This window comes from Helianthus annuus, chromosome 8 (assembly GCF_002127325.2).
Source record: "Helianthus annuus cultivar XRQ/B chromosome 8, HanXRQr2.0-SUNRISE, whole genome shotgun sequence".
Lineage (NCBI taxonomy): Eukaryota > Viridiplantae > Streptophyta > Magnoliopsida > Asterales > Asteraceae > Helianthus > Helianthus annuus.
The window spans coordinates 71,488,338-71,501,779 of record NC_035440.2 but is presented as its reverse complement, the minus strand read 5'-3'; the positions used below and the strand labels follow the sequence as shown (position 1 = coordinate 71,501,779).

Here is a 13,442-nt window from a genome sequence, read left to right as displayed (position 1 = left end):
TGTTTGAGCTTATTTTTTAGTTGCATCATTAATTCAGTACTACTTTTCTTTACTTTCATAATTACAACCTTGTCAACATCAAACCTTTTGTAATTACAACGTTTTAGAACAAGACTACTATATAGGGAAGAATGAAACGTGCAGAGTTGTGGAATAAAGTTACTTGATCTAGATGAAGTTTAAACCAACTTGAGTTCATTTATCACATTTTTACACACACACATATACTACTATATATTTGATTTATCACATTTATACACACAGCCACATATACTAATATATTTGATTTTAGAGTTAATTACTGTTTTTGTCCATGTGGTTTGTAAAAAATCACTATTTCAGTCTATTAGTTTAAAAATTGCGATTTCAGCCTCTGTGGTTTCACTTTCGTAACCATTTCAGTCTCTGTGATTTCAGTTTCGTAACCATTTCAGTCACTGTGGTTTCACTTTCGTAACCATTTCAATCCATTATTCTGTTAAGCACAGGGACTGAAATGGTTACGAGGTGGACTGAAATGGTTACGAAAGTGAAACCACAGGGACTGAAATCACAATTTTTGAACTAATGGACTGAAATAGTGATTTTTGACAAACCACAGGGACGAAAACAGTAATTAACTCTTGATTTTATCACATTTTTATCAAGTTGCTTTTTGGTTCGGTTTGGGCTCAACTGGTTTCAAAACCGAGACTAACAACCAGGGTCTTCAGGTTCCTTTTTTTCCTCCATCAATTCCTGGTTTTCAGTTTGGTCTGTGTTCAAATCAGTTAAGTTTAACTTTAAGCAAGAGCTCACCCCCTAATAGTCATACATTAGGGATGCTCTTATCTATATTAGAGTTAAATAAGGTCACGTTTGTTTCGCACTCGGAAATCATTACGAATGCAAATTTGATAATTATGGATATTCTAAACACAATCTTTTCACTAGGTACAAAGAATGCCAAATCTTATGGGTATCAACTATGTAGTAAAGGTCGGTGTTATATGGTATATTTAGTATATACTTGATGCTCATTTTGATACGTATCCATGAACACCCACGTTACAAGCATCATATTGTTTTCTTATTCATTTGTTCAAGTCACTAAGGGGGCGTTTGGTTCACGGATTGATTTGAAATTAGATTTGGAATTTGTATATGAATTAGAATTTGAAGGAATTAGATTTGGAATTTAAACATTTCAATTGGAATTGGAAATTGTTGGAATTGGAATCTCAATTCCATTTTTGTTGTGTTTGGTTGTCAAATGAATTGGAATCCATCACCGCGGCACCCACAACCACCAATTCGGGTCGAGGCGGTTTGATTCGAAATGGTACGGGTCAAAACGGTTCGCGTCGAAACGGTTAGGATCGAAACGGTACGCGTCGAAACGGTTCGCGTCGAAACGCTTCGGATCCAAACGGTACGGGTCAAAACGGTTCGCGTCGAAATGGTACACGTCGAAACGGTTGATTCGAAACAGTACGAGTCGAAACGGTATGGGTTGAAACGGTGCGGGTCGAAACGGTCGAAGATTCTAATGAATTTACTTTAATTCCTTCACGTATAGGAAGGATTTTGAATTCCTTTGGTTAAAGGAATTTGAAGGAATTCAAGCCTAATTCCAATTCCAACTCCATTGTCAACCAAACACATGAAGATTGGAATTGAGATTCCAGTTTCACCAAATTCTGTGAAGCAAATATCTTAAAAGATGGAATTCAAATTCCAATTCCTTTAAATTCCATTGAATTCCTGCAAATCAAACGCTCCCTAAGTTATCATAGTAATTAGCGGGTCAAGTGTTTTTAGTGAATCAAAAGAGTAGTGGATAGTTAATCACTTTGTGTTTTGTATGGCTATATAATTAGCTCTATATTCTTTTTATATTATGAACTAAGAAATGAATTAGTCACTTTCAAAATTTTTGTTATCTCTCAAATTTTTATCTATATTTTTAGATAATTTGATAACGATTTGATTCGTAACACATTTTTATGTGTATTTAGGTATTTGACAATCAACTCAGTTTAACTAATTAACCAAACATATTCAAAAAAATCTACTACATATCAATCTCATTGCTAAAAACTCAATACATAAATAAACCTAATTATCCACTAAATCTAAACCTTAAAAGCATTTTTTCGGATAGAAAGATTCCATAATAAAATGTAATTTTCACCGTTATAAATGAATTGATGTCGGAAAGTTTTATACCAAAATTGCAATGAAATTGAACATGACATGAGTGACGACTTGTCGGCAAGCCAAGCCACTTCAGCAAGCTTTGCTTTTGTGTAACTTTTTTTTTGAACGTTGAGTTTATTTTTTTTAGTGATCTAATGTCACACCGTTTAAACGGCGGTCTTAGTCAATATCTGTTCAGACTACGTTGTCTTAATCGGGCCTGTGCTGGGTTGGTTAGACTTGGTTACGGCCAGTGGCGGATCTAGAAACGGATCGTAGCCGTAACGTTTTATAAATAAGCCGTAACGAAATCGAAAAAAAGTCAAATTTTTCCAAAATTTACATTAATTTTTCCAAATTTTTCCGTGCCAAGCCGTAGCGGGCGTTGCCCCCTTGTATAAGCTACATCCGCCACTGGTTACGGCGTTTCTCCGGAAACCGTACTGCCTCCACATGAGAGATGTATCGCTGAAGTAACAGCCGGATGAAAACCGGGGTGCGGCTCAGCATCGAACCCCCTCCGGTGGGTTTGTCACCATTATTATCCAATATTCACGCCAATATGACACAGGTGAAAATTAAACATAAATAACATAATTCATTAGGTTTAATGGCTCTTAAATACTAAAAATATATTATTTGGTTTAATTTATTAACTTAGTTTATAATAGCGTAATTAAAATATTGTTAAATAACTCTTTGGGAAAATTTGATCATTTCTAACTCCTTATTTTACTCAATTTTTATTTGACCGTAAATTTTGCGTTCAAGATTGTTTAGAAACATATATACAACATAAAAGTGATCACAAACAATTAATCCTCTAAAGTGTATAGAAATATATATAAAACATAAAGTTGTCACAAACAATTTAGAAACTCGTGTTTTTATAATATATATTAAAAGAATATATATTTATCAAGATTTTGTACTTTACATATATGTGGGTCACAAAAATTGGCTGTAAAAATGTCTTTAATTTTTTTTTCTACAATATGAGATTATAGAAAGTATAATGTATTTCAGGGCTTAACCTACATTAACATACATGACAAAAAATATAACGTGCGTTATTATCATAGAACGTGCGTGATTATAGTCTCATGCGTGATTATGTGGTCCCATGCGTGATTATGTGGTCCCATGTGGTCCCATGCGTGATTATGTGGTCCCATGCGTGATTATACTCCTGATCCAACGGTTACCATTGTCTCCTACGTGATGTATGATAAGGCTTTTTGTATGTTAACCTTACTCTATGAGATTATATATTTCATTAAAATAGCATTTATCTTTTTCATAAAAGAAACGGTGAAATGTTTTATAAAGCGTTGTCTACCCCCATTTTAAAAGTTTTACAACAAACATTGCTTTCTTTTTTCAATATAAAAATAGTGTGGGGGTGTTTTAAAAAAGCTTTGAAAATTACGAATCTTTGTCGGAGCCTTATTACTCTTTAATCTTTATTAACAAAAAGCAATTATTTATCAAAAAAAAAAAAAATCCTTAAAATCTCCGTTTTTTACATCAAAATTCAGCAAGATTTTAGGGATGATTTTGATTTTGTCTGATTTCTTGGGTTTATTATTTCCATGTTTGAAAGAGAAATCCAAGGAGCTGGTCCATTATACTCTATTTTATTTTGTTATTTATTATCTTTATTACAAAATTTTAATCTTTTATTGAATTATTCTAATCTCATTAATGCTCATAATCACAATCAAAGTCACCATCATGATTTGATCAACAGAAATCTAAATCAAACCGTGTTGTTGAGCTGTTACCATAATAAACCTTTCCTTGTTTTCCTTTTTATTCCCATTTCAAATTTCAATCTACACTTTCTAAGTCAAAAAAAAAAAAAAAAAAAAAAAAAAAAACCCATTATGCAAGCTGTAAATCAATTCAAGCAAGAAGAACCTTTGTAGTTGTTGTTGTACTCATCTTCTTCCAACTTTATTAGTCTTGTACTACCACCACCACCTCACTCTCTCTCCTCTCTCTCTCTACACTTTCTCTCTCTAAAAAACCCAGTTCAAAACATCCCAAAAACACAATGCTGACACAAATCTTGAACATTTAACAAACATCAACCTTTGATCTATGATCTTTGATCTTTTGCTTCAAAGTTTCCACCTTTCCTTCAAGATTCAACAAACCCATGACGGCGCCGTCGTTCAACTGGTGGCGGAGCGACAGACACCATGGAACTCCGGTGGTGGTCAAAATGGAAAACCCTAACAACTGGTCAATGGTGGAGCTTCAATCCCCAACAGAAGATGACTTCTTAAACGACAACGTTTCAAAGGGTCACAACAAAAATGCCAAACAACTCACATGGGTTTTACTCCTCAAAGCCCACCGTGCCGCCGGCTGCATCACCTCCATTGCTCCGGCCACTTTCTTCCTCGCCTCCGCCGTACGCCGCCGCCTCTCCGCCGGCCGCACCGACACTGAAAAAACCGGCAAAACCGGTTCAAGATTCTACCTTTTTATAAAAATATTTCTCTGGGTGTCAATAATATTATTAATCTTTGAGATTTTTGCTTATTTCAAAGGCTGGCATTTCAGGGCTCCGGATCTTGATTTGGGGTATTTGTATTTGTTAAAAGATGGTTTTTCGGTGAAGGGGTTGTTTGATTGGGTTTATTCGAGATGGGTTTGGATCCGGGTCGGGTATCTTGCACCGCCGCTACAGGTGTTGGCAAATGCTTGTATTTATCTGTTCTTGATACAGAGTTTGGATAGATTGGTGCTTTGTTTGGGGTGTTTTTGGATCCGGTTTAAGAGGATTAAACCTGTGCCTAAAGAAAGGTTGCCTGATCTTGAATCTGGGGATAATGAGGGGTTTTTCCCTATGGTTCTTGTTCAGATCCCTATGTGTAATGAAAAAGAGGTATAATTTGTTCAGGTTTTGAAATACCCTTTTGGTAATTTTGTTTCATTTGGATAAAAGATGAGTTTTCTTTTTCTTTTTTTTTTTTTTTGAAGAAACTGTTGGATTTTCCAAATGCCCATTTGCAATTTTGTTTGATTTGGATAAAAAGATGAGAATTTTTGAACAGATTGTTGAATTTTCCAAATTTTGCACACCCACTTGCTAGTTTTGTTTGATTTGCATAAAAGATGTTTTTTTTATGAAATTTTGAATTTTGGGGCAATTTTTGTGGGAATGTTTGATATTTGTTGACAAGATTTATTACCAAATGCTGAACTTGTTGTTCACTATTCTACATACCCATGTGCTAATTTTATTTGATATGCATAAGACATGGATTCTTTGTTAAATTTCTGAAAATTAAGGCAATTTGTGTAGCAATCTTAAATTTTTTTAATACCCATTTGCATTTTTATTTGAATTTTCTGAATACCCATTTCCAATTTTGGTTTCTTTGCATAAAAACATGAATCTTTTTTTAACACATTTTGGATTTTGATGTATAGATTCTGCAATTTGTGTGGAAGTCTATCATATTTGTCGTCAAGATTTATTACTAAATGCTGAACTTGTTGTTTACCAGGTGTATCAGCAGTCGATTGGTGCGGTTTGTAACTTAAACTGGCCAAAATCCAAGATATTAATCCAAGTTTTGGATGATTCGGATGACCCGACAACACAGTTGTTGATCAAAGATGAGGTTCGTAAATGGAAAAACGAGGGTGTGAATATTGTTTACCGACATAGAGTTATTCGAGACGGGTATAAAGCCGGTAATCTCAAGTCTGCTATGAATTGCAGTTACGTTAAAGATTATGAATTTGTTGCCATCTTCGATGCTGATTTCCAACCCAATCCCGATTTCCTCATAAAAACTGTTCCCCACTTTAAGGTATTTTTCGTTTTTTCTCGTTTCCGTTTGTGTAAATTAGGTGAATTTGGTGGTAATTTAGGGTAAATTTGATTGTAATTTAGTGTGAATTTGATTGTAATTTTGTAGGATAATGAGGAATTGGGACTGGTGCAAGCAAGGTGGTCGTTTGTTAACAGGGATGAGAATCTGCTAACACGGTTGCAGCACGTTAACTTAGCATTCCATTTTGAAGTTGAACAACAAGTGAATGGGATTTTCTTGAACTTTTTCGGGTTCAACGGGACGGCAGGAGTGTGGCGGATTAAGGCGTTGGAGGAGTCCGGTGGGTGGTTGGAGAGGACCACCGTCGAGGATATGGACATTGCCGTTAGAGCTCATCTTCATGGATGGAAAATGATATTTCTCAATGATGTTGAGGTACTTAAGAAAATCCTACATTGTTTCATGACATTGAGTTTGTTTTTGATATATTTTTTTTTTCTAAAATGACCATTTTCAGTCGTATTCCATATTGTTGAGGACCAGTTCTGAACCGTTATCCTACCCGGCCCGCTTGTTTTGTCAGTCTTTTTCTGGTGCTAATTTGTTTCAGTTTTCAATCTTTATAAAATGACAAGATTCAACCTGAGCCCGTTTTGTCCCGAACCAGTTTTGACCCATTATCTGGTCTGACCCGCTTGTTTTGCGAGGCTTATCTGGTGCTAATCTATTGAAGTTTTCATTATTTTGTTTCTAAACTTACTACTTTCAACTCGATCCCATTTTGTTCCGGCCACTTTGGCCCATACCCGATCTGACCGCTTGTTTTGCAAGGCTTATCTAGTGCTAATTTATTATTATTATTTTATTTTGTCTAGAACGACTGGTTCAACCAGTTTTGGCCCGTTATCCGACCCGACCCTCTTGTTTTCCCATGCTTTTCTTGTTTTTATTAATTGAAATTTTCATTATATTTATAATATTCAACCCGAGCCCATATTGTTCAAAACCTATATGGACCCATTATCCAACCCGACACACTTGTTTTGCCACACTTATCTGGTGCTAATGATTTACATTTTTTGTTTTTACAGTGCCAGTGTGAATTGCCTGAATCATATGAAGCTTACCGGAAGCAACAACACAGATGGCATTCCGGGCCAATGCAATTGTTTCGTCTATGCTTGCCTGACATCATCAAATCAAAGGTCAGGCTTCATATGTCCTATACATTTGCTTAGAATGTGTTTGGATACGCGTTTTTAACCGATTATTATTATTAATCAAATTCTTGGTTTGTTATTTACAGATTAGCATTTGGAAGAAAGCAAACATAATATTCCTTTTCTTCTTACTACGAAAACTCATCCTACCATTTTACTCATTTACCCTCTTCTGCATAATCCTCCCAATGACGATGTTCGTACCCGAGGCTACCCTCCCGGCTTGGGTCGTCTGTTACGTCCCCGCCACCATGTCGATTCTCAGCATCCTTCCGTCCCCAAAAGCATTCCCGTTTCTAGTCCCCTATCTCCTCTTCGAAAACACAATGTCGGTAACCAAATTCAACGCCATGATCTCGGGCCTGTTCCAGCTAGGCAGCGCGTACGAGTGGGTTGTCACCAAGAAATCCGGCAGGTCCTCCGAAGGTGATCTTGTTTCGTTAGTCGAGTCGAAAGAGATCCAACAGGCCGTGTCGGAACCCGATCTCGAGAAACTCGAAGCCGAGTTGAAAGAAAAGGAGAAAAAGAAGAAGCATAATAGGATCTACACAAAGGAGTTGATGCTGGCGTTTCTGTTACTAACGGCTTCTGCGAGAAGTCTTTTATCGGCTCAAGGTATCCATTTCTACTTCTTGTTGTTTCAAGGGTTGTCGTTTTTGCTCGTGGGGTTCGACTTGATCGGTGAGCAGATCGCGTCGTGAAAACGTCGATAGGTAAATTTACACGAAACGAAATGAAGAGAGGGTTTTAGTAGATATTCTTGAACCCGAAACCAGAGCAGTTAACATGATACCACGGTACGAGGAAGTTGTGTAACTTGTGTTGTGGGGATTGTTTTGTTGTTTTTATTTGTTTTGGTCAATTCTTTTGTATGAAGTGGTTTATATAATGTTTAGCTGAAACTTTAATCAGTAGCAGTGTATATTATTTAGGGATTGCTCTTTTTTTCCAATTCAAATTCCTTTACTTGTTTCTAAATAGTAAGCTTCAACATGATAATTATATTATATTGTTATTACTATAGTAACTTACATGGATGATGGTACATGTTCATAATTTTCAATTTTAAGAAATTACATATATGGTTTCCACTGTATACTCATTTATTTCATTTTTGGTATTCGACTCTTGCACTCTTGCTAAAGCTCAGGCGTTTCTCGAGCTAAACCCTGGTCGTTGTTTTATTGTCGAACATTCCCCTCGTTGGATCGATCCACCAATGAGCACCCGTGACATTTATGATTTATCAGGTATATGTGATGTACAAGTTTCCTTGTAATGGTTTCCTTTAAAATCTAGTTTTAGTGGTTTTCTTCTAACATGTGGTTTCTTCAAATTAGTTTTCTTGTAAATGGGTTTACTAAATACATATGCCAATATACCAGCAGTAGACAATACTCAAGTAGCAATTACAACAATCATACAAAAATAAACAGTAGTAAATGCTTGCAAATCACATTGCCCTTTGCTGCAAGTCCTTGCAATGTGACTCAAGATCAGTCCTTTGGCCTTCCACCCGGTGTGTTATGTAATGGTTAGAGGTGTGGATTTCTGACACGACCCGAAAACACGACACGAACCTAACACAAAATTTACGGGTTTGGGTATAGTCTAAATGGTTTAGGTTGAACCTGCCAACCCATTTAGCTAAACGGGTCAGGTTCGGGTCAACCTAGTTGGGTTGGCGGGTTGACCCGTTTAACCATTTCTACTATATTATAACTTTTTTACAATATGTTTTATGTTTTAAATTAAATTGGGTGTTTATTTTATGCTATAATTATAACTTAAAAAGAGAAACTGACATAAGATTTTATGATTTTAATGTAATTTTATTATATAAATTTGTGTTTTTTGTAGTAGGTCTTAATTTTAATATATTAATTTCTAGAACACTAACCAGATTCCGTAAACTACAGAGGAATAATGAAAGGAATATTTTATCGAGGTAATATATTTGTTTTGGTACATACGTTGTTGAGGCGCTTGAACCTGCTTGGATCATGTTGGACCTGAGAGAGTGTGATGTGTGTGTTTTTATTAAACAGTTTGTATGAATAGATATGGAAATTCAAGCAAAAACACTTAATACAAACACATCATCATCATCATCAATACAGTTGGATTTGGGAATGGCTGTATAATGATTTAATTCAATTCAAAGGTACAAAGTGTACTCCTCCTCAACATGTGATCTCTCACACTAAGTTCTTATGCCTTTTGACTCTTAGTGTTCCTGATACATTGAGTACAAAGAACTATATGTATAGGAGGAGAGACGTCACTAATGAAAGCGATCCCCCACAACTCATAAAATAAAGTAATCGCCAGTGGTTAGTAAAACTGCTGGATAGTTACGCTGTTACATTGAACTACTACTTCTAGTGATAGAGTGTAAACAACTGGATTCCTAAACTGCTGGTGAGAACCAACACTTCTAGGAATCCAGTACTTCTGGTCTTTGGTTGACTTATTGACTTGATTTTCTGGTCTTCAGTTTTGACTTCTGTTGACTTGATTGTTAACTGGTTGACTAGCACTTTGACAGTCCAACACTTGTACTTCCGTTCTCTATTCTTGGAGGTAACATATTTGTTCCAGTAGTTTGGGTAGTTGTTTTGAGAAGCCTTCAAGGGGGGAAACTTCAGAACCAAAGATTGTACTTCAACTTATTCCAACAGGTAGGGAAGATAGTTCTCTTGGGTTTTGCCTATCATCATCAGCAAATCTTATATAACCTAACAGATCACATCTAGACAGATAGAAGCAGGTCGATGAGAAATGCACGAAATGCTAGCTCCTCCCTAACCCTTTTCACAGTGAACGTCTTCTCTGGGTCGCCAGACCAGTGCCATAGATCCCAATAATGTGAGTCATGAATAGTTGGGAAGGTATGTGTTATTTTGAGTCATGAATAGTTGGGGAGGTATGTGTTATTTTTCCATATGGAGCATCCCTATAATTTACTTTTTTTTACTATTAAAACTAGTAAAATTTTATGCGCGTTGCTGTGGGAATTCGGTCGATATCGGTTTGATTTATTACGGTGCCAATACAATACCGACACTCGTATAAATACTTAAAGAGAAAACCTAAAAGATAAAGATCTGATATGCCTAAAAGGACGTCTACACGTGTTTCAAATTGAAAGAAAAAAATAGAACCGAGTATTAGTAATGGTTCTGACAGTACTGATATTGGTACCAATGTTGTTCGGTCATGATTGGTTTGGTTCGTTATGACACTGGTAAGTTACGGCACTTGCTATAGATTTATAAAGATAAAACATTCTATTTTTATTGTTTAGCTGGAATCAGTTCGGCCTTGCTACGCGACGGGAACTTGACCGGTTCTGGTCCCTGACATCAATTTAGAAAAAAAAAATATATGTTAAATAGCTTTGATAACATCTAGGTCTATTCTATCATTTGTATATAATATAACATATTAAAAATTTTATAAAAAACAAGCTCAAACTATAATGATAAAATAATTAACCATTTAAAATAACATAGTAGAATAAAATATTAAAAAAAACATCAAAAGAATTATATACTATATTATATACTATAAATTTGCAACAATTCTTGGCATTGTTGTTTGTACTATGTGTACTAGTAGTAAAACCCGTGTGCAAATACGGGTGGTTTTTAAAAAACCATGCATAACACATTTTAATAGAAAGTAAAAAAATAATTAGTGTAGACTTAAAAAATTGATATAAACTAATGGTCAATAGTTTTAGTCAACAGGAGTTCCATTATGTTGACAACCAGATCACTGTTCTCTATCGACTGTTAAAAACCTCTGTTGCTTTCCAACAGAGGTTTTCTAACAATTGTCATGCATTATCCCCAACAGAGGTTACCACATTGATAGATGTTATGTATCAGATGTTAGTCAACCCATGTTAAAAGGGTTAGTTAATAGAGGTTAAAAAGGTTAGTCAACAGACGTTAAGAGGATAATGATATGAACGATGAATTTAGTGCTCTCATTAAAAATGAGACCTGGGAACTTGTTACTAAAACACCAAATATGAGCATTATTCGCAGCATGTGGCTTTTTAAGCACAAATTTAAATCAGATGGAAGTCTTGAACGTTATAAGGCTCAGTTCGTATGTGATGGTCGAAAACAGCAGGTGGGTATTGACTGTGGGGAAACTTTTAGTCCGGTGGTTAAACCAACAACTATCCGGTTGGTGTTATCTTTAGCTTTTTCTCAGTCATGGAACATTCACCAACTTGATGTCACCAATGCCTTTCTACATGAGAATCTGGTTGAAACGGTCTACATGCATTAGCCCATGGGATTTCGACATCGGGATTATCCGGATCATGTGTGTCGCCTATAAAAATCTCTATATGGTTTAAAACAGCCACCTCACGCGTGGTATCAACGTTTCACAGACTTTGTTCTCAGGATAGTCTTCATGCAGAGCAAGTCTGTCAACTCTTTCTTCATCTATCATCAGGGATCACACACAGTCAAAAGCAGACGTTCAAGATCACATCCACACAAGTTCATCACCTTCATTCAAGATCAGATTCTCACAAGTTCTATCTAGAATCATGTTGTAGTATCGAAACTCTGTCCGGTTTACGTTTGTTCGTAATAAAACAACGTTTATTTACGTTCGTGCTTTCGACTACGGTTCGGTTTAACGGATTCCGAACGTTAAACCGAATTCACCGCGGTGCTTGTATTCGTTATGAACCGTTCCTGAACTCACAAGTGGTATCAGAGCTCGGGAAGCTCTACGTGTAATTGTGTTCGAATCGGATGAGTTTCAGTTTGATTTGATTGAGTTTCAGTTAAAAATATATTTGATAGTCCTACGGCTCGGAAGCACGGAAACGCCTATGAGGTGCCGTCTCCCGTCCCGGGGACTGCTAGGGGACGGAAACGGCAAGGTGACGGTCGGGAAGCGTCCCCGGCATGTAGGGTACGGCGTGGAAACATGATGCAGAAGGGGATGGCGTTTGGGGACGACGTTTGGGGACGTGCAGGAAACGTTTCCGGCATGTTTCCGGCGTGGAAACGTGATGCAAAAGTGCGGCGGAAGTTCAGCCGTCAGGGAGCTGCACTTTTGTTGTTAGGGATGAAGATGAATAGATAACAAAATGCACGCCCTATTTCACTTGCTACTGGGCTTTTTAAAACTTAGTATTTAGCCCAACTAAAACTCTATAAAAAAGCTATTGTTTAATGACATTTCTTTTACTTGGCCCAACTAAAACTCTATAAAACAGCTATTGTTTAATGATATGTCTTTTATTATTTTTGTTTGGAAGACTACTTAATAATATCAACGAATAAGTTTCCATATTAAATTATTTATTTATTAATTTCTTGATTTAGCATTAAATATAATTTCTTGATTTAGCATTTTTGAACTTTACATCAATATATAACTATTTTGGGGTTTTGTGTCACATTATCTTTAATATATATTTATTTTTTATATGTTTTTATTCCCGTACCCGTCCCGTCCCCGCTTCTTGAATTTTATAGTTTTGCCGTTTCCCGTTCCCGTACCCGTCCCTGTACCCCGTTCCCGTACCCGTCCCAGTGCATCATAGTCCTACGGTGGGGTCTCTAGGTCAAGGAGGTGTTGATAATCCTGAGGAGAGTACTGTTAGTAATACCAATGTTAGGCAGTGTCTTCGAAAGGTTGCTGATGGCCACTTTACAGCTGCAGTGAAGGTGTTATGTTCATCCGGTGTTGCTCCGTACAATGATAATACCGTACATGCTTTAGAGGCTAAACACCCGTACAGAGAATGTAGGATCGCTTTCGGACCCGAGATGAGTCGATCAGAGGCGTTCTACTCAAAATGAAAGGCGGAAACAGACATAATGAGTTGAATTCAGCAAGATATCACTTTTAACTGTCGTTTATAATGATCTGAAACATTTTTACAGCAAGACGACACTTCGACAGAGCTTCGCCGTCGGAAAACACCTAGATAATTTCGTACCAACTGACACGGAAACACTCTTATATATAGACACACTAATTCCGCATGAACTTGACTCACACGAGATTACATACAAGCGAAATTAAGACTCAAACGGAATCAGCTAATTCCATGCGGAATTACCAGAAGGTAATTTCGTGCGGAATTATCCCTTTCATGCGAAATTATCATTTCATCTTGATTTCTCGATCTTCGTGCCATGAACAATGCAAGACTCGATACAAGACGAAGTCAACAGACGTATGCACCAACAGACTCCCCCTCGGA

The 13,442-nt window shown here is 36.5% G+C and overlaps 1 protein-coding gene across 1 annotated transcript; it reads left to right on the top strand.

The window, feature by feature from the left end:
- The first annotated feature begins 3,923 nt into the window (after window positions 1–3,923).
- LOC110873031 (probable xyloglucan glycosyltransferase 12) lies at window positions 3,924–8,170 on the top strand. The gene is made up of 5 exons (XM_022121946.2): window positions 3,924–5,074; window positions 5,700–6,008; window positions 6,117–6,407; window positions 7,064–7,177; window positions 7,279–8,170. Exons 1-5 carry the CDS (start codon window positions 4,340–4,342, stop codon window positions 7,891–7,893), a joined length of 2,064 nt encoding a protein of 687 aa, XP_021977638.1. The 5' UTR covers window positions 3,924–4,339; the 3' UTR covers window positions 7,894–8,170.
- The last annotated feature ends 5,272 nt before the right edge of the window (window positions 8,171–13,442 follow it).